The sequence below is a fragment of the Mycteria americana genome, chromosome 7 (genome assembly GCF_035582795.1).
Source record: "Mycteria americana isolate JAX WOST 10 ecotype Jacksonville Zoo and Gardens chromosome 7, USCA_MyAme_1.0, whole genome shotgun sequence".
Taxonomy (NCBI): Eukaryota; Metazoa; Chordata; class Aves; order Ciconiiformes; family Ciconiidae; genus Mycteria; species Mycteria americana.
In genome coordinates, this window is record NC_134371.1 from 11,724,434 (window position 1) to 11,746,628 (window position 22,195).

The 22,195-nt window shown below is 41.7% G+C and overlaps 1 protein-coding gene across 1 annotated transcript; it reads left to right on the forward strand.

The window, feature by feature from the left end:
• Nucleotides 1-5,329: 5,329 nt before the first annotated feature.
• On the forward strand, nt 5,330-15,548 carry LOC142412222 (cytochrome P450 2J6-like). The gene is made up of 9 exons (XM_075507050.1): nt 5,330-5,500; nt 7,130-7,292; nt 7,656-7,805; nt 8,730-8,890; nt 11,097-11,273; nt 11,812-11,953; nt 13,409-13,596; nt 14,695-14,836; nt 15,370-15,548. The coding sequence occupies exons 1-9, from the start codon at nt 5,330-5,332 to the stop codon at nt 15,546-15,548; spliced, it is 1,473 nt and encodes a 490-aa protein (XP_075363165.1).
• Nucleotides 15,549-22,195: the final 6,647 nt, after the last annotated feature.

The window sequence follows — 22,195 nt, forward strand, 5'->3', positions numbered from 1 at the left end:
TAACGGTCAGGCATGATGGAGCCCTGCTTTCCTGGTGATGGCTGAACACCTGCCTGCCCATGGGAAGCAGTGAATGAATTCCTTGTTTTGCTTTGCTTGTGTGCGCAGCTTTTGCTTTACCTATTAAACTGTCTTTATCTCAACCCACGAGTTTTCTCACTTTTACCCTTCTGATTCTCTCCCCCATCCCACTGGGGGGGAGTGAGCGAGTGCCTGTGGGGGGCTTAGTTGCCGGCTGGGGTTAAACCATGACATTCCCTTTTGGCACCCGGCGTGGGGCTGGAAGAGCTCGAGATAATGACAGATTTGATTGGAATGTGCTAGATTGAATTTATACCTGTTATTGCTGTTTAGCTATTAATTGGCAGGCTCCTGTGCTTGCCATGGGGGTGCTTGCCATGGGGCTTGCTTGCCTTACCGTATATTAGAGTCTAGTGCTCGTTAGTGGCTGCTTTTTGCTTTTGCTGCTTGCTCTGCTGCTGATCATCTTACTCTGCTGTGCCTGAGAACATTTTGACAACAGCAATGGCGATGCGCCTGGGCTGGCAGATGGCCAGGGCATTGCTGCTGTTTCTGTGCTGCTGTACTGGACAGGCTGGAACTCCAGTGTGAACTCAAGTCGAAGGGACTGTGACCTGTGGATGAGTCCACGTGGGAGCAGGACACCCCAAAGTGTCTGTGGACATGGATAAGTCCATGCCAAAGCAGGTACATCTCAAAGCATCTGTGGCCATGGTTACGTCTGTGCCGCAGCAGGTATACCTCTGAACGAATTGTGGCCCAAGGATAAGTCCACACTGGAGAAGGTACACCTTGAAGTATCAGTGGGTGTGCATGAGGTCATGCTGGAGCACCTCAAAGCGTGTGGCCATGGATAAGCCCACGACAGAGCAGGTACACCCCTGAAGGGACTGCAGCCATGGGTAAGGCCATGTTGGAGTAGGTTTACTTGTGAAGGGACTGTGGCTGTGCGTAAGGCCACGCTGGAGCAGGTCTATCTCTGAAGGCATTGTGGCCCATGAAGGCGGCCACGCTGGAACAGGTGCACCTCAAAGCAACTGTGGCTGTGGATAAGTCTATGCCACAGCAGGTCTAACCCTGGAGAGACTGTGGCTCATAGATAAGGCTCCTCTTGGAGCAGGTACAGCCTTAAGGGACTGCAGTCTGTGGATAAGTCCAAGCTGGAGCAGGGACAAGGGGAGGAGTTCATTGCAATGTTAAACCCGGTCCAAAGGGACCATTGTAATGGAAATACCTTTAAATTGTTGTAACCCGGGATTTGAGTTGCATGTTATGGGAATTACTATAGCAGGAACCACCTAAACCGATGGAGGACAAGCCTTACAAGAAGCAGTGCAAGTGCAGCAGTGACCTGACCTGAGCTGGCTTTGGTGCCCAGTAACTCCATGCAACACACCACCTCTCCTGTCCTGAGTGACCACCATAACAGATGGAGCCCAAAGTCATGGACTAAATGAACTCAATGGACATTTTGTGGACATTTGTGGGCATTTATGGACATTTTACAGACATTTCACAGGGGTGGTCCATAGACTAAGGGAATTATATCTGTGTATTATATCAAAGGATGGGAAGCGGAGTGGTGGCTAATGAGAATGTATTGGATAGTGTGAGACCTGAGCATGATGTAAATGGTATGGAATAAGGGGTGGAGTATGTGCTGGTTTTGGCTGGGGTAGAGTTAATTTTCTTCCCAGTAGCTAGTTTGGGGCTATGCTTTGGATTTGTGCTGGAAACAGTGTTGGTAACACAGGGGTGTTTTAGTTGTTGCTGAGCAGTGCTTACACAGAGTCAAGGCCTTTTCTGCTCCTCACCCCACCCCACCAGCGAGGAGGCTGGGGGTGCACAAGAAGCTGGGAGGGGACACGGCCAGGACAGCTGACCCCAGCTGACCAAAGGGACATTCCACACCATAGGGCGTCATGCTCAGCATAGAAAGCTGGGGGAAGAAGAAGGAAGGGGGGGATGTTTGGAGTGATGGCGTTTGTCTTCCCAAGTAACGGTGAGGCATGATGGAGCCCTGCTTTCCTGGAGATGGCTGAACACCTGCCTGCCCATGGGAAGCAGTGAATGAATTCCTTGTTTTGCTTTGCTTGTGTGCACGGCTTTTGCTTTAACTGTTAAACTGTCTTTATCTCAGCCCATGAGTTTTATCACTTTTACTCTTCCCATTCTTTCCCCCATCCCACCAGGGGGGAGTGAGCAAGCAGCTGTGGGGGGCTTAGTTGCTGGCTGGGGCTAAACCGTGACAGCCCCCAAGCAGTCAGTGGTGAGCTGATGCAAGAGGAGTGAAGAGGAGGAGGGAGAAGGCTGGTCTGATGCTGGGGAGGGACCTCTGCTCTCACCAAGGACTGCCATGAATCCGGGGTACTGGAGTCTGTCTCCCTACAAGTTATGGGAGGTGTTGGCCCTCTTCAAGAGTCAAGTTTTGTTTGCGTGCTTCTGCTGCCCTATTTCTCTGTAGCTGTGATGTTCATCCCTCTCAGATGGTAGCTAAAAAGATTTGCTTTCCTAGCATCACTCCTCAGGGTAGGGTGGCAGGCAGGTGAGATAGGGAACGTGTCCTGAAAACCTATTATTAGCCTGGGAGGGTGAGTTCCCTCTCTCAATAGCTGCCTCCAGATTATGCCTGGCAGACACCCTAGCAGCTATGTTCTTTGTGGGTGAGAGGTGGAGATTTTTCCTGAAACTGAATCTGGGGCATGGAACATAGGTAATGGGGTGCAGACAAGCTGCCATAAGGCTGGTAGGGCACAGGCCACGGCGTGTGACAGTTCAAATGCCTAAGTACAGGGCAAACGGACCCTTCTCTCTGAGAGCTGAAAGGAAGGGGGGAGAAGAGAATGGGCCAGCAGCTCTCCTGAGGAGAGGGAAAGGAGGAGGATTCACTGGTAAGAGGGATATCTTTCTGTTCTGCTGAGCTGTCAGCCAGCTCTAACCCCTGCCTCCCCAGGCATTCAGTTCTCACTCATGGAAACTGTGGCCAATCCGTGCATCTTATCAGGCTTCCCTCTTCCCTGTCCTCCAGCACCATCTTGTAGGAAGAGGAAAGCAAGTTGTAACCCCTTTAACATCTTTCCCAAAGACATGGCAAAGCTGTTTGGCAGCTGCCTTTCTAACTGCAAGCAGTTCATGTCTAGGCTGTGAGGTGCAATCACCAGAACATGGCTAATATGTGTGGAAAAGTCAGAGTGAGCCTGGAGAGCCAGGGGAGATGCAGAGCGTCCAGCCAGGATTGCTCAGAAGGAATGGAGGGGCCCGATGGGGCTGCAAGTGGGCAAGGCAGGTGAGCCTCAGGGGCCGTGAAGACATTCACATCCCTTCTCCCAGCGATACGTATGGAATCTGTTACTTTTTTGTTCACCCTATGAGAGTAACAGCACTGGGGAAAAGCATCACTGATAGGTATTGCAGTCCATGTAGCCATGTGCCCTAGGCTAGGAACCGTACGGAGCCTGGCAGAGACCATGCCATTCAGGACTCATGTGGAGCCTGGGCTGATCCTCTTGAAGTCTCCCACGGCCACTATGCAGTGCGAAATCCAAGGCTTTGCAGGCTGTCCTCAGAGATCTTGAGCATGACTTGTGGTGGACTTGGTCCCCATGGTTGGGCTAACACCTACCCAGGAAGAGCTGGGGGCATGAGAATCTGCAGGACAACAGCCGTGCCCTTGAATGTGGGTGTGGGCTCTCTGGATGGTGAAGCTGTGATACCAGCCTCGACGCTGCCCCTCTGCATGCTAGAGCTGGGCACCTGCAGCTGGTGTTTTCTCACACCCCCGGGATGAAAATCCCAGTAAGTTAACCACATCTCCTGGATGCCAAACAGCCAGTCAGCCAGGGCCAGAGCAATTGCCATGACAAAAATCCCCAGGACATCACTGTCCGTGTTGTCTTCCTCACAGAGAATATCCAGGAAGGACAGAGTTGTTTTGTTTGGGGTGTCGTCCCAGAACAGCTGCCGCAGTCACAACTGTGACTCTTCCTCCTCCCAAGGAGACTTTGGAAAACACTAAACTCGGAGTTGGGAGTAGTTTGAGATGGAGAAAACGGCAGTGCCACAAATGAAGGAACTACAAGTCACACCAGTGGTCTCTGAAGTGGGTAATTTAGTTTCTCAATTCGATCCCAGCTCTCAGTTCAATTGCTGGCCAGCAAGGCTGTGTAAATGTTAGCTCTCTGCCCCAACTTGTGGAGAACCAACGTGCTTAACACCTCGCAACTTTTATTTTCAGCTGTGCCAGCTCTGTAAGTTTGGCACGTGAGCAGCTAAGCCATCTTGGTGACTTCCCAGAGTGCCACATGTTCCTGTCTATGCCAGATGAGCGGAGTCTAAGCTAGTGCTGTTCCTGAGCAGGTGCTGAAGAAATGCCAAAGCTGTATTGTCCAAAATGACCCCCTTTGCAGAGGCATAAGCTCTACCTCCATAAAGGAAAAGCAGTCCTCAGCTCCCAAGCGGATTTGCTCAGTTGCATGACAGCGCTTGTGAAAGAAGCTCACAAAGACAGTTGTATGTCAACTTTAGTCCTGCTACAGGCAATACAGTGGGAATTAGCCAGAGGGAATGAAGAAATTTTGCTTTCTGCTTGGTCATGAAGACCTTGCAGCCCCACTTATCTGTGCAGCTGAATAGGGAGTGTGTGGACACTTAGGTGTTATGCCATTATAACCATCAAACTCTTGTTACCCAATGACAGATTAGAGTCTCTTTTGGTTTACGTGCACAAAATTAAAAGGTCCGGCCATCTCCCAAAGAGCTTACAATTTAAACCATGAGGAAAAATAAAATATTAAAGGAACAGCAGAGAACATCAGAATCAAGCAATAATATGAGATGAGTAAGAAGCAGTGCACGTGGTTGATGCATGTGATGGCTACTGATGAGCCTGAACTTTTCAGTATCCCACTGGCCTTGGATGTGTAGCCAACCCTCAGGAAAATTTTTTTCTCTGTTCTTGCAAGAGGCTTTTTATGAAACTAGTACTGTTGGCGGGGATTTTTGTCACAGCAACTGTCATGGCACAAGGAGACATATAATTAACCCACCTTTTGTATCCCTTGAAGATTGTCAGATTTGTAGCTGCAATATAATGGAATGATGTCATATATGCTTAAAAATAAGAACATTTCATTCTTTGGGATGGGGAAGTAAAGTAAAGTGATAAAGAGGGAAGGACTGAGAGGTACAGAAGCTTCAATGCCTTTTTATCTTTTTAGGGAGGTACCAGCAAAGCAAGATAAAGTGGATCTAGCCTCTGTCTATATAGCAGTTGTTCAGAGACAACGCAGCCTTGTAAATCAGAAGTGAAATGTTAACAGTAAGTGTTGTGCTGGTATTTTTTGTGGTGTCTATGCTGCTTATGCAGTTTCTGAAATTGCAATGGATGCGAAGACGACTTCCTCCTGGGCCAACTCCATACCCCTTCTTTGGAAATCTGCTGCAGATGAACTTCCGAATTCATCATGAGATCCTTAAAAAAGTATGTATTTTCAGGCAACTAATTAATGGATTCATAAGCTGATTGAAAAATAAATGTGAGTGTTTAACGTGGTCTTATTTTCAGTGCTAGGGAGGGATTTATTCTGAATTGTATAAATGTGAAAATAGGTGGGGATCATTAAAATATCTGTTTCTTAGTATGAAAATTTCCAGCTTACTATGAAACATGTCATTAAAACCTTATGTGCAGAAGAACAAAACAATACTGATGATAATACTCTGTCTTACACATAGGAAAAAGATACATTTTAAAGTAGAGTCTTTAATTCTTTTGCATGTCTATGTGTTGGCTGTTGTTTCACTGGCAGTTTCTAAATATCTCATGAAATAGCTACTGAGTGCATATGTGTTTCCAGTATAGAAAGGATGAATTTTTTTATACTTAGTCAACAGATTTTTCAAAAGGTCTTAGAATAAATGTTTTTTTCTGATATACTATTTGGTCAGATTTTCACAAGAGACTTTGGTCTGCTGAGCCTGATTGAGCTTTTAAGTAGCTGAACTAATTCACTGTGTGCCTACGCTCAAATTCTTTTCTAAGTCCCCCTGTAATGCACAGCACTTCTAGAATTTGTATCCTAGTGTTTTATATTCCTCATACATATATACTAAATATTTAACATTTAAATATATAAGTAATAGCACTGACCTTTCACTCTTTGTTCTCAACCTTCCTTTTCCCTGGTTCTTCCCTGTCCTGCCAGTTCTCTTCTCCCGAGTTGCATATTTCAAGGCAAAGTAGCATGACTCCACAACATAAAATTATAGCCAGTGCATGTCTGTTGTGTTTTCTTCTATTTCTGACCTCCCAAACCTGAAGAGTAGTATTGCTCATCCCAAGATTTCAAAAGCCATGAATTAGTCCTTCCAAAAATGAAATTAAACACAAATGTGCAAGCACATGTGTATACATTTTTGCTCAGCGTGCATATCTGTTCCCTCTTGTTTGCTCCCAGGCAGCAAAATTTTGTAGTCCTCTAGTCCTGCAGTTCCTGGGATGTTTTGGCAACTCCCCACTCTTCCCAGACTACTCTGCCCCACGGACTCGCTACTTTGATCTATGCACTGTTGCACTTCCCTCCACCTTTTACTTTTCCAGCTCCCGATTCTGCAGCCAGGGAAAGGACAGTCCTGCCTACTTCTAGTGATGCCTGTGTGCGTGGCATTGTGGAGACAAGGCTATCACAGCTGAGCTAGAAAGGAGAGGGTGATTTCTGCTTTACCCACCTCCTCAGCTGCTTTTGCTACACTTAATACACAAAGGGGAATCTGTAGATGGTTCACGTAAATCTCATGAGCTAAAGTTTTCTTCTTACAAACGTGTAAGAATTCATCTGCAATGAGTTTGAATTGTAAGACATGCGATAAACAACATCACAGACATTGGCAATATTGGCTGTCTGACATTTTAGGAACACCTTGATCTTTATTAAATGAGACCTTAGATAGAAACCTGACTTCAAGCTATATGTAAGAATAGATTTGATGCTCTCTTCTAAAGGTCAGTCACCCCTGGGGCATCTGCCAAGGGAAAAGATCTGGTTCATCTTGTTCGATTTAAATGTACTGGTTCTCACCCATATTGTTCTGATGCTGCTTTGTTCTACAGATGGCCAAAATTCATGGTAATGTCTTCACCTTATGGCTTTCAAACATGCCTGTAGTTGTCCTGCAAGGGTTTCAGGCAGTGAAGCAAGGTCTGACTGTCCATGCTGAAGATGTTGCTGGAAGGCCAATAAACAATACCTTTCACATTTTGACTCATGGAAATGGTAATTATTATTTTCACAAATTCTTTTCATGTGTTCTAACCCTGGTTTTGGAAACTGATTTAAAGCCTCAAAGTCCTTAATTTACAGTGGGGAAAAAGGTTAATATTCTCATGAGTTTTTATGGAACATTTCTTTTTTTGATTCTGTCGGAACAATAATGGCAGAATATAGCTATTGTAAGAGTTTCTATACAGCAAATAGATGACTAAACTAGAAGAAGAAAGGAGAGGAAAGAGGAATGCTGCTGGACTGCTGGCAAAAATTTGAAAAAATTAGAATGAGAGAGAAGCTTCTTTGATGTATTAACTATATCAATTCATTAATCTATAAGGCATTAACAGCATTAGTTCATTATGATCCTAGGTGTTATGTTCTCTAATGGTCATCTCTGGAAGCAACAGAGGCGTTTTGGACTTGCAACAATGAGGAAAATGGGAGTAGGGCAAAAAGACCACGAGTATCAACTACAAGAGGAGGCCTGTCGCCTGGTGGAATACTTACAGAAAACAAACGGTATGTGACTCAGTATGCAGGTCAGTCTGTGCAATGGGTGATTTTGCTGAAGAATGGGTCACCTGTAGCTTTTGAAACTGTTCAATTACAAAAATGGATTTAAAGTGTACATGCAGAGCTGAGTCTCAAAGGTCTGTATCATATGATCTGCACGAGACGTTTCCTTGCAGAAGTGCTACATGTGAAACCCCACAGCATGAACTTAGAACTGAGACTCCATGGTCCCTGTCTGTTGGTGTTATTACTTCTTAGTTTTACATTACTTACGGTCACAGAATCAGGGTGACAGCAACCATTAAGAAAATAGGTGTCACAACACCCCATATTCCTCTGCAGAAAAGAAAACCAAGGCACGAAATATTAAAAGCTTTGACCAAGGCTACACAACCCTATGGCTCTGCTCTGGCAAGTGCGGTGGAAAAAGCTCACCTCACATGGCTTGTGGTAGCCTCCCCAGTAAGAAAGGAAGTTCGTCCAGATTGTGCTGCTGAATAACGGGGTGAATTCTATAGGTATGCTCAATTATTCTGTTATTCAGGTGTAAAGGGTATGAGCAAAGAATAGCAGGTGGTTCTCTTTTCAGTGCAGCTGCTTATTCATACAGTGTCTCAGCTGACCTTTTTTGTACCCTGGTTATTGCCAAACTTGAGACCTACTGATGCCAAGGTTCTGTGAAATCTGGGTATTTTTATAACTACTACTAATTCCATTCCCGCCAGCAGTCTTGCCGTTTTTTTAACTAACAGGGTTTTTTAGATGTCTGAAGTTACTTTTTACTTGTGCCTTTTACTAATAAATTGCAATTTGCTATCCAGCAATCTAATTAACATCAGAAGTGTTTATAAAATGTTATCAGCTCTCCTTTCAGTGGGCAAAGCAGGAATAGTAAGTGCTAATGGTGAATACTGTTCACTGTGTTTACAGGAAAACCTCTGGACCCCACTATGCCTATTGTTCATGCGGTCTCAAATGTGATTTCTTCTATGATTTTGGGACATCGCTTCTCTAAAGATGATGAAAATTTTCACCGCTTGATTGAATCCATTGATACTATAACAGCATTTATGAACAGCATCTCTTTTTTTGTGAGGAAAATTATTTTGTTTGTTTGTTTGTTTACTTTATATAGATAGACAATGAAAAAGGCAACTTGCTTGTTACTTTTATAACAAAAATAAATACTACTGCACTTGGAATTGCTGGAGTATGCATCGGAACAGTACTTCCAGATGCCTAGTTCAAAACTTGTTTCAATTGCTTATGCTTCATCATATTGCAGAAATTTCCCATGTCTGGTGGACAGGGATGGAAACATATAGGCTTGCTACCTGTTTGGGAGACGTACAAAGGACTTTCTTGCAGAAGCGCTACCTGTACAACTCCAGTGTTTGAACCTATAACTGAAACTCAGTAGTAAAATATAGGTAAAAATATCTGAAAAGCTCTGAAATAACAGGCTTACCTTAAATTCTGTCTGACAAAGTGGCTTTCTTCACTATATGAAATCATATGACTGCCAACAAGTGTCAAGAGTAATATGGGTCTTTACTACTTCCTTCACTACTGTTAGTTAGCTTCATAGAAACTTAAGTAGAGCAACTGTTTTGCACAAAGGTAACATATCATGAAATTGCTTAATGCTAGCTTTTTCCTATAGTTTTTGGCAGCAACACCTGCACCACCTCTGCATGTCCTTAGGAGAATTCAGTAACACACGCTGGAAGTCACTCTCCATTAGCTGCTGGATGATAGTTGTCTCCATTCAAGACAGCAGATAGTAATTTCACATCTGGTCCACTGGACAGAAAAAATTGCTACCTTGCTTCTGTGTGAAGCTGTGGCTGCAGCTGCAAAACCAGTGGAACAGATTGCCTCAAACAAGGGCAGTTTTATCATTAACCATTTATGAATGGGAACCACAATACTGTGTCTAGTCAAGAAGTCAATTTACCAATGTACAAGGCAGCTTGCTTCTGCAGAACTTGCTGAAACTCATCTGGCTCAGTATCTTGTATGATTTCTACCATCTTCTAACTGGAAACTGCTGTAATCAAGGTCCTAGAGAATTTGAGGACTAATTTGATATTTTTGGTAAAAAAAAAAAAACCACCAAAAAACCTGCTTATGATTTTTTCTCCCAGAAGATGCAGGTAGAATGACGCCTAAGCTATCTTTTAATCAGGGTAAACACAGGATCAGATATTTCCAAACTGCCCTCAGGAGGCATTTGTATAAGCTGTCCTTAAAAACACTTAAGTAAGTCCACAGCTAACAAAAACATTCTAGTCCAATATTTCATTCTGTCCTGCTCTCCACAGTGCTTTCACGGTGATGTACAATCCTTTAATGATGGTCTGTACTAATCTGTTTCCTGGTAAGTGGACAGGTAGTTTTAAGCAAAATTATGCAATAGGACGAAGAAGAAATACAAGCCAGGAATCTGAATAGGTTTGTGGGAAGATAAATCTTTGTAATGCAGCTGCCATTTAAATAGGTGAGCCCAAGAGTTATGACCTAATGCATAATTTAAGCTGCAGTAATTCTGTAAACTGGAAGGACATGGTGCAATCTGTAAAAGGGGAGAAAAGAAAGGGAAATGAAGTAGAGGAATGGAATTAATGTAAAAAGTGCTGTGTTTCTTTTCTGCTGAGATGTCATTTTAAAAAAGTATGAATGCAAGAATGAATAGGTTTAGAACAATGAATAAACAGTAGGGAATCCACACGGCTCAGTATTTCTACTTCATCAAGTTGTTTTGCATATCACATAGATGTGATATGTTTGCTTCTTATCTATGGGAAGGTGTATCTGAGTAAAATCCCCATGCATTCGGTATCCTACAGCAAGAAAATAAACCTGGGTTTGGATATTTCTATTTTCAGTTAGCAGATATGTCAAGGAAGTCAGCCTGGATCTGTTTTTTAGTGATGAGATAGAAATGACATGTATGTTGGATAAACTGAGAAGAGGGACATGTTTTACATGAGGTCCTTGCTACTGAAGTTCAGCCTAGCAAAGAACTGGGGTACAGAGGAACTTAATTTATTCTTTGTACATCACAATGGAAAGTTTATAGCATAAAACTAAGAGAAATTCTGCTCCAGGGAAAAATGGGATTAAGAAAGGCTTTAATGAATCACGGGATAGGCATTATCCCTTCAATATAATGCTGAAGATGCAGTCATCAGTCTCTTTCATTTGCTTTTTCCACTACCCAAAAGCCTGTATTAGGATTCAAATTTACTTTGCTAATGTCAGTAATAACACATATCTAAAATATCTCTTTTATAGGTATATGAAATGTTTCCCTGGCTTGCAAGCCATTTCATACCATCATTTAAAACGTTTATGTCCAGCATAAATTTTGTGAACGCTCTATTAGCAAAGGAACTTGAAAGCCACAAAGAAAAAGGAAAACCAGATGAAAATCAAGATTTTATTGATTACTATTTGGATGAGATCAATAAAGTGAGTATCTCTGAATTCTTCTTACACTCCACTAACAACAAGGGCTTTTAAGTGCTCCTTTGATTATAATGATGTCTAATATAAATTTAGAAGTATATAGTTTCTCCATAGAAAAGTTTATAGGTAGATGAATTAAAAAAAGCTGACACTAAGAGATGGCAGGAGGAGGATGAAGTAATAATGTAAGTAGATTTACAGGTAGATTATCTATAACCACAATAATAGCAGATCTGCATATGGTTAAAGTAAAACTAGAAATGACTATTATGATGGGATTTGCAGCAGGAGTAGAAAGCATGTACAATTAGTAACTTTGTCATGGCGGAAGAACAAAACGTGTATGTGGATAGGATAAAATGACAAATGCACTAGAGAATAATAGAAAATGTCTTCATATTATTTGGAAAGTTTTATTTTCTAGTCCTTTAATTTCTTTTTTTTTTCATTTTGGAGAGTATCAGTAAATATTTCTGTGATGCAAGGTGGTTTACTTCTTTTTTGTGTGCCAAAACTTGATCTTTCCAATTCATATCTGCAGACTAAAGGAGATCCTGGTGCTACTTATGATGAAGAAAACTTGATCCAGACTATTTTTGACCTCTTTCTGGCAGGTACAGAAACCACAGCCACCACTTTACGTTGGGCAATGCTCTATATGGTGGTTTATCCTGATATTCAAAGTAAGCACACCCAAACAGTTCTGTAACGTTTTAGAAATTATGCATGTTCAAATAGTAGTCGAGCTTGTTCAAAGAATAGTAGAGGAACTAATTATTAGGGTATGAATCAGGTGAACTGCATGTGTCTGTTTCTTGCTGTATCCTTTCTAACATACAGGCTTACATTTTAGGTTTCATTTTTAAGAGACCTATACAGAATGCAGGGTGTGATTCATCTGGTCAGATGGAGGAGTCTAGTCTTGGATGAGATAAATTGAACCATTGCCCCTCCACTGACAATAATGATTAGACTTCCACTGAGGACAAGGTGGAATCTTCAGGTCCTCCTTTTCAACCCATGACTGCTACGCTTTGATGTGCTCCTGGCTTCTTTGCAGCAGAAATAATTTCAATGCAGTGGGAGGTTGCTAATATGTGTGGTTATTCCATGAAGCTTAAAACTTCAAACATAGATATCTACATATAAATAGATATAAAAAAAGATTGGGGTGAGTAGCTTGAAACTGTACGCTTTTAATAATGATATTCACAGAAGAAAGATATAGGTTGGCAGAGTAAAATAAGTGAAAAGGAAGAGTCAGAGTGTACAGGATAGAAATGATTAAAAGGTATACAAATCACTTCAAAGGCCTCATATTTGAGAGTTTAAGGTGGGTACCAGGCACAGCAGGAGGCTGGCAAGAAGAAAATGGTGGAAGTGGTAAGGAGAAAGGATGTCCCATTGTTGTTACCTAACAGCTCTTCAAAAGACCTAAAATTTGAGACTGGATTGCACATGCTGAATTTTCATAATATCATCTTTCACCCTCTCAGGATATATTAAAACAGTCTTAAGTTTCCTGATGCATAGGGTCAATCTAATTGCAATGATAAAGGCTGTAGTATTAATCAGACCATTTCAGCTCGGAAATTAATCCGCAATTACCATTTCAGCTCAGATTGTAAGTAAAAAAAAAAAACAAACCAGGTCCTTGAGAAAAATTAATTTGTGTAAGTGCTTCCTAAGGCAGGTAATTACAGCATAGCAATTAGGCCATCTGTAGATGACAAGCAAAATCTATGTGGTTCTGAGTGAAGAACAATCCTTGATCAGATACTAAACTGGTCTTCTAATACATGATTAATATTTTATTTTCCAGTTGATTCCCTGCCTGTAAAAATAAATATTAATAAAAATCTTTGTATAAATTACCTCAGAGCAGCATGAACCTAAATATTCTTATAGAACAACTTTGCTACCATTATTTTTAAAGTATTACTTGGGTATGCAACCTATAAACAACTTCAATGTCAAATGTTATTCAGGTCATCTGTATGGGAATTTGAAGGCATTCTTATTTTATAAAGTATCTTTTTCATTTTGTTGGATGTTATTCTTACTGTAAAAAGCAATAAGAAAAATTATGAGTATATAGATTGTTTCTTGTATATTTAAAGCTGAATATTCCTCCTTAGAGAAAGTCCAGAAGGAGCTGGATGATGTTCTGGGCTGTTCCCATTTAATTTGCTATGAGGACAGAAGAAAGTTGCCCTATACAAACGCTGTACTTCACGAGATCCAGCGATACAGTAATATAGTCCTAATTGCACTTCCCAGACAGACCATGAAGGACACAGAGCTGCTGGGAATTCCTATTCCAAAGGTACAAATATGCTGCATATTTGAATATCTGATGTCTGGTACACTTGTAATAGTTTTTAAAACTGATTTAACGTAACTTTTTAACGATTGAAGCCACTTCAGCTAGTGATTCCCAAAACACTGTTCTTTTTTTAGTTTCTTTTAATGTAATTGCTTGTTTAGTTGAAAAGCAACTGTGAATGAGAACTGCTGATATCAGTAGGTCTTTGGTACATTAGATGCATTTAGAAAGGCTTTTGAGGGGTTTCCTGACTGGGGACATGAACTCTTCTGTCCTATCGGTTCTAGCAGTGCCCCTAAGCTATGACTGTCTCTAAGACTGGCCTTTTGCAAGGAAACGTGCACCTTGTCCTAACTATTAGTAAGTCCTTAGATCATTATTTCTGTTGAGAGAAAACTTGTGAACGGTGACTGGAAATAAACATATTAATTTCCAGCAATCTCAGGTCTGTCCCTTGTCGAAATGGCTTATGAGCTGGTGAACAGAGGCCATCAAAAATGGAAAAAAAGTTTTACTGAAAAACTTGGAAATTTGAAATTATTTTCATATCACAAACTTCTAAATGCAGTATCTTGCAAATGTTATAATGAAACTAAAGTATTTTCAAGTTTTGTAACTGAAAGCTATATTAGGGCTTGTTTCTAAATATTCTCCCATCACTGCTTTTCATGTAGTTTCATTTCCATTCCTTTTTTCTGGATCTGCTCAAAGCAACTCCAGCGTTGCAGAAACTATCGAGTAACAAAGGGAAAAATTAAACTGATACTTATGATATTCTGTAACTCAAAAGCTGAATAAGTAATAAAAATACTTAATGACAATAGGAAAAATAAAAGCAACCCATTTTAACAACATGAATATCATAAAATCCTAACCATTTATTTTATTGAACTTATTGGCAGCAAGTAATAAAGGAAAGGAAGTCACAACATTCTCAAAAGTTTAAACTTCTTATGAAATGTTTTAAAGCTTGATCTAATTTTTGAAAAAATGAGACTTTAAATTAGGACTTTAAATTCTTTGCTCCTTTGTCATTATTTGCTTATCTGATGAATATGAACAATAAGACAGAACCGAAGCCGCTGCTCCTTTTTTCAGAACACCATGATTGTAGCAAATATTGACTCTGTTCTGTCTGATCCTGGAAAATGGGAGACACCTGATCAGTTCAACCCAGGCCACTTTCTGGATAAAGATGGAAACTTTGTAAACAGAGCCGCGTTCTTACCGTTTTCAATAGGTATGTGCACTGAACAGGGATTTATTTACTCCATGTGATAAAAACTTAAGATCCATTCATTCTCCAACATAACTGGGAAGGCATCTACAAATAGGTATATAAACGCATGCCACTGTTTTAAAGATCTCCAGGAAGAGAGAAGTCCAGTTGTATGTGGAAAAGATTGGAAGAGAAGGAATGACACATAGAAAAGTTTCTCTTGGAAGACAGATTCAGTTTCTCTTGGAGGAGAGATCCAGTTATCAAGATAGTAGCAGTAAAATGTATACTGCTAGGAAGACTGTAAATGTAAACTATGCAACCCTGGTGATCGTTTCTATAATGTCTTGCCGCCTGCTGTAAATATAGATTAAACCTTTCGGTGGAAATACAAGCAACCTTTCAGTTCTGAATCATTAAATGACTAAGTCAGTTAAGAGAAAAGGACAAAGTGTGCAGAAAACAAGTAAACGAACAAAAAACCCCCCAAGCAGGTTAGAAAGGGAGGTGTGAGAGAAATCCTTTGCCTGATTGCCTTTTCTGTCTTTTCACAGGGCACCGTGTATGTTTGGGGGAGCTGTTGGCAAGGATGGAGCTCTTTATTGTCTTTTGCACCCTGTTACAGGCATTCACGTTCACCCTGCCAGAAGGAGTGAAAGAAGTCAATACAAAGCTTGTTTTTGGGAGCACAATGAAGCCACATCCCTACCAGCTTTGTGCCATTCCTCGGTAGGAAATGGTGCCCTACAGATTCAGGGAAGACTAACTCTGCAAGATTGTTTTTGCACGTGAATTCCTTTTTGCATGTCTTAAGATTTTTGCTTTCCTCTTGATTTTGTTAATCACTACCCTGAAAGATGCTTTTCAGACAGTTGCATCCTGAGGATTGTACCTACAAAGAGTTAATCTTTCATTTTTGTTTTCTGCTTGGAAAATATTGGTAAATTTCTCCTGATGTGTAACAAATAAAGACATTAACTCAAGAATTAGAATTGGGCCTTATTTATTGCTATCTGGAAAGAGGATTTACAGAGAAAGAGCTTAAAGCAAAGTCTATAAATTAGAAGTCTCATGATTAAAGTTCTGTGCATTCTTTCTCATAAGTCACAGTTGCATTTGTGGAGATAGGCTTAGAAGTCTTTCACTCTGTCCCAGGATATTACTGGGTGCAGGAGTTAAAAGAAGCTCTTGGGGGAAGCTTTCTACAGAGGCAGATAATATGATCTGAGATAACATTTCCTTAGACTGATCAGGTTTGTTGTTGTGCCAGCTTGTTGTATACAACTCTATCATTGGGCCTGGCAAGACAGTTCAGGGTTTCACCCACCAAACCAGGTAGTATTTCAGTCCTTGAGATGAAAATAGAGGAACGGCTTCATCAGCCAGGTGTAGAGAGCTTTTCATAATACATGCAAAGGGCAAAGGACTGGAAGACAAATGACAGCAGGGAGCAGACACAAATTGTTGATAAATTGTTCTTTTTTATGAGCCCACTGGTTGACAGCAACATGAGACCATGTCTTTTTCATTGACAGGTAGTCATCTGGTGGTGTTTGTTCCAGACACCTCAATAATTTATTGAGCTTCATTTATTCTTTTCAGTTCTTTAATGGAGTCTTTATCACAGTTAGCTGACTTCACATCAGTCAGCATAAATCAGCATATCACGACCAACAGAAGATTTGGCACTACTGAAGACTTCTTGAAGCCCTTTATGAGCATCGTGCTTAAGGACTTGGCAAAGTGGATATTCAACGTTTTGCTAGTTTGGTTACTGACAGTTGACAAAGGATTTTTTTTTTTGGACAGCATTGGGAGTATGTTCTTTCCGTATGACATACAAAGTGGATACTGTATGCCAACATACGAAGGGTTATTTTTATACACTGATTAGCTGGTAGTGCTGTCTGCGTGACTGAAGTCATTATCAGCTGTATTTGTTTCAGGTACCTCTGCCTACCTTGCATTTTAAAGCACCCCAGTCTAACAGGCAGAGATGTGTGAAATCAGTAATCTCATACGGGATGAAACCTGGGTTGCCAGTTTCTACCCCTGCACGATTACCTTTATGGGATGGTTCAACCCTTTTCACTGCTGTGGGCTGGACGGCAGCATGTCCGGACAGGTAGGTAATTGGTGTGAAGTTCCCTCCGTGCTGGAACTGCAAACATCCCCCTAGCAGTAGCTCCACACTTGTAAGGGGATGCTTCATTTGTATCCACGTGGATAGCAGGAGGAGAGGCAATGTCAGCAGCAGTTTCTTGTCTTTAGCACCAAAGTTAGAAATCACTAATTCTAAAGAATAGCTGGTAGATAGCACTGAAGAAATGCTGCTGCTGGCTGCATTTAGTAATTATGAAGAAAATGGAGCCTAGGCAACATCATAAATACATTTTCCATCAAATTAAGTAAGACGAATCCCACACCTCAGATCTAAAACAGCCCACACTCATCTTCCTTTTCCAGTGTGAGAGAACCATATTTCCAGGCTAGCTCCAGCTGCACCACTGGTTAAAGTGTCTACTGAGCTCAAAAACAAGTAAGTTTTGAAGCTATCAAGTGTGAACAAATGATTTTTTTTCCCACCTGTGCAGCACCCTGGTTCCCTCCAGAACCTCTGCCTCCTCTTCCTCCCCATATTTGTCTCACCTCTCCAAAGTGTTCTGTTACCTTTACAGTCTGTACCATCTTTCCAACCTACCCCATTTTCTCATTTAGCCTAATTTTTTTGCTCCTCGTTTTTGTTCTTGAGTCAAGGCTGCCCCTTGACTATTCTTCCACCAGAAGATGTCATTCAGTTTCACAAGTTAGTAGAGAGAATAAAGTCACCCCCACTGTTCTAGAAGGACTGTTACAAGTGGCTAAAAGTACAGTTTTGAGCCCAGCCTCTAGACAAGCTATTAGGGGTCATTTGAGAATTAATGAGATTTTCTTTTCAGATTCTTTTTTATATGCCTTGGACATTTGAGCCTTAAGGATCTGAGTAGATTACAAAATATTCCTAAGTAAACTGGAATGTAATCCTGCAGTGTCACCTAATATGAGGTAAAAACATATCTGCATACTCTGACGCTGTAGTCATCCGTGGTAAGTGTCTGCTCATACTTTCTAGGGAAAACTACACATACCAGATTAAATGCAAACATTTCAGAGCATGAAATTCAGCTTTGAATGTGCTTGCTACGCAAGCCATGTGTAGTGGCTCCAAAGGAAGCTCTGCTCCCCTTTTAGAAAGGAGAGGAGAGGGTGAAATGTCTCCTTAGGGAGGAGAGGGTGAAATACCACTATTCCAGCTCTCTTCATCCCTTTTCTAGGGCTAAGAGACAAATCCAGGAAATAAATAATCTAAAGGACAATCTTGCTTTTCCTGGGGCGCTCCCTTTCAGTGTCACTTCCCTCGTGTTTTCTGGTGCCTGCTGAAAGAGAGAACAGCCAACTGAACTTACTACAAAAAACATGGTGGCTTCGTCTTTCTGCCTTCAGGAGCTGATGCTATTTGTAGAAGAGCACAGAGCAGAGAGGGACTAACACCGTAAGGTGACTACTCACTCTGCTTTTACCGTAAGTACTGTGAGTTTCTGGGAGAGGACGCAGTCCCCACCAAGCAAAAGAAAGGTGCAGGACTTGTGTGGAGTAGACATATAAGAAGGTACTGGCCATCCTATTCCCCACAGATCACTCTACTCTCCTTTCCTTGCTTCTATCTCATCTTAAAAATCCACGCCAGGTGTTCTCTTGCTTGGTCTGCCTTCCTGCTTTCAATTTTTGCTGCCAGTTCGGCTGCATTTGGCTTCACTCTTTGCCACAAAGGCTGGTGTGAAATAAGCTTTCAGAGGATCACACACACTTTGTGTATGCTGTAGTGAATCCAGGCAGGGCTGAAGTACCTTGTGATAATTCCCAAACACATATGAAATTGGATCATACAATAGTAAGATCTCTTTATTATTTGCCTTCGGAGGGACCTCTAGCCAATTTCTTTGCACTTGGTAGAGAGAACTCTGAACTGATGTACAAAAAGACTCTTAAGAGAGGAAGAACATGTCTTTACCCTCTCCTGTCTCCTAATGTAGCTGCTTGCTGGTTCAGCCCCTTTCTATTTAATGTGCTTTTTTACACTGTGTTTTCAACTTCCCTGTACATTCCTCCATTCATTTTCTTCCTTATACAATGTCCTCCATCTCCAAGTTCTTCTTTGGATATCTTCTAGGCCTGTGCTGTCTGCTGTTCCTTCTTATGCTTTCCTGACTGAAATCTCTCCACCTATTCTTCTCATCTCACCTCACTCCCATCTGTTGTAATGTATATTTGGCAGATGTTCCTCATTCTAGTGTCTTCCACCTTCTTTCTGATTCTCTCTTGTATTGTCTTTCTGGTTTTGCTCCCTTTCCTGGACTATGCAGGTTTTTTGTCTTTCCCTATTCTATACAGTTTCTTAAATTACATGCAGAGTAGTGATAGTTATGTTCCCTAACAGCATTGCTTTGTATGCATTGAGATAAAAAGCTGATAATGACAGCATGGATTGCAGCCACCTCACCTCCACAAGCAGAAGATACAGGGGAATAATGTCGTCGTTGAAGAAAGCAGCATGAGGCTTTATTGTCACTAACAGCAGTAAGAAAATACCATTTTGTACTGTCAGAAAGCTTAAGAAAAAAAGACCAAGTGGGTAAGTGCCAGCTTCTCCCTTCCTGTCTCTGGTAGGTCATTGCTAACAGCCTCGTCAACTGCATTCATTTTGTTGTGAAAATGTGTTTCGTTTTGGAGAATGTAATCAGCATCAGAGTATCACCATTTCTGCACATGAAACAAAAATTACTCAATCCTTGTTTCTTGGTTTTCTGAATCTCAACCCATGCTCCCAGGATCTTCCATGTCCCTGGTGTCAGACTGAGTCCCTGCAGCTGCTGCTTCATCGTTTAGGAAACCCATCGTGTTGGGAGGGTTTGGGCTGCATGCTGCAATGTCTGGATCCTGCTAAAAGGCTTCAAAAAGTTTACTACTTAAAAATCATCACCGGGGATGAGTTATTGTGTTTAATACACATGGTTCAAGGAGCTGTGCCATCCTAGAGAAATATCTGGTAAAAATTAAGTGGACCCCAATGTTTCAGAGTTTCACACTTGAAAATCTGGCAGAAACAAAGATAGCTCTGGAGAAACTGGAGATATAAGATGGATATTGAAATTTAAACTGAATCTTTGTTGCCTGCCATAGAAGTATAATGTTAAAACATATATATTCTGTTTAAGTCCTAGATTGTTACCCAGTGGAGAGAAAGATGGGAATTTAATGTGGTTCCTCAGGAAGAGGGAGGCGGTGCTGGCTAAAGAGGAGATACAGAGAAAGTCCAGCTGAGTCCAGAGAGAAATCTGGTCTTTGACCAGTGTGAAGGAGCAAGGCAGCGGGGCTGGGTGATGCGATGCCACTGGCCACCTCACGCTGTGGTAAGGAAGCCATTTTAGGAGCTGGCTAGCCCTGAGAGAAGGCTGTGGCCGCCATCTTGAGTGGGCAGCGGGGAGGCAGCCGAGCTGTCACAGGCAAATGTTGCAGAAAGATCTGGGAAAAAAGCACCTGGACTGGTGCCTGGAGACAACCTGAGGGGAAGGCAGGCTGCTGGCTCGCAGGGGAATGGTTTACACAACTGTGTCATGCAGCCCTTTGGAGGGAACTGCACGCCTCCTTACAGAGCAGCTTCCCACAATGGTTGCCTCACATGAGATTGAGTAAAGCTGGGGCTTGGGGGTGCCTACTCATGCCCACTCTCTTCTCGAGCATGGTGGTGACTGCAAGTGCTGGTCTGCTTTCTGTTCGGCTCCATTTCCTGCCCTTTTACTTTTTCCTGGCTGCTCCTGCCCCTGTGGTGTGTCCCCATTTTAGCCGGGAAAGGAGGACATGACTGCTGCCAGGGAGGGGCCTTGGTATCATGGAGGGAAGCAGAGGGCCAAAGTCTGGAAAAGACAGGAAATCTTCTTCCTCCCTCAGGAAAACACCACCAGGAAAAAGGTTTTAAAGCCTCCCGAAGTGGCCAGAGCATGAGAGGAGATGTGGATCTTCATCTCAGAGGAACTTGTTAGCAGAAATGATGGCAAAGGAATAAGGAAGGAAGAGCTTCAGGCTGGTGTTAAGACTATGACAAAGGATGTGGGTGAGTCTGACAAGAGGTTGAAGGGACCAGTGGTATTTGAATATCTGGATTTGTGAGAAATAACTGATAACATGAAAACTCAAGGCTGCCAAGGCTAAAAAAAGAAATAAAGAGGTCCTGTTGTGAGGCTGCAGCCCCGGGGATGGTGAAGGACCTGGGCCTTAACTTCTTCACTTCCCCATGGAAAAGATCACTGGACAAAAATTACTTTTCCTGTTGAGAAAAATCATTTAGATGGAAAATCTTTGAATATCTAAAAGGCCAGGGAGGGTACTACATTAATTCCAAATGAAAAATTCTGATAAATTGGTGAATTTTAAGTAGATTTTGTAAAATTACACTGGATACAGAGCAGGTAAAAAGTATCAGAATTTCTTTTTAAAGATAATTTTTTTTTCCCTATTGAAGGAGAGAGTTAAATTAGAAATAAGTACCTCGAAAAATAAGCTTTTTATTGTAAACAAACAAAGCTTTTGTAGAAACATAGATACATCCCTTTCTTGGTTAATACACATTAATTGGGTTATGCTTTAGTGGTAACGAAGTGCAGTGGTTGGAGGCTAATTGACTTGGAGGTCTGGAAACTGTGGGCTGGCAAACTCCAGGCTGTTCTTTCTGGATAAGGGTGTTTCATGTCGCAAAGCCACAAATCCTGTGAAACCATTTCTGTCCCAAAGACAGGGCACTTGAAAGAAGCAAGCTGATGCACAAGTCATCTTGGCAGGTTTTCAGAAGATTAGTGAAAACACATTTCTTTTACGAGTGTTTTGCTTTCAGGGCATGGGCATTTTTCACAGGGAAGCATTTACCTGTTAGCATTTCAATCTAGATCTGTAACACAGGGCTATAACTGTCATTGTTATGTGGTGCTCAGAATCCCTCTCACGTGGTTTTCATGGTCTGATTGCAGGCATGTAAACTCCCCTGATGCTAGGTTTGTAATTCCTGCATGTGTTGAGGCTTGGCAAAGAGCCTTGGCTACAGACTGCATTTATTCTCAAGTTACCAAGTATGGCATACGTATGTCATGACTAGTTCTTGCTGGGCCCCTTAGTTTTGGTTGTGGATCAAGATTCCTAGTAGGTTTTTCCCCTTTTTTTTTTATCTGTGTGTTTCATACTAGACGTACTTTGTATATGCATATGCTGTATTTATCTGGCAAGCTTTCTGATGATTGCTCAAAATACCCTTTAGGGTATCCACCCTTATGTCAAGATTGAAAGGGGAAA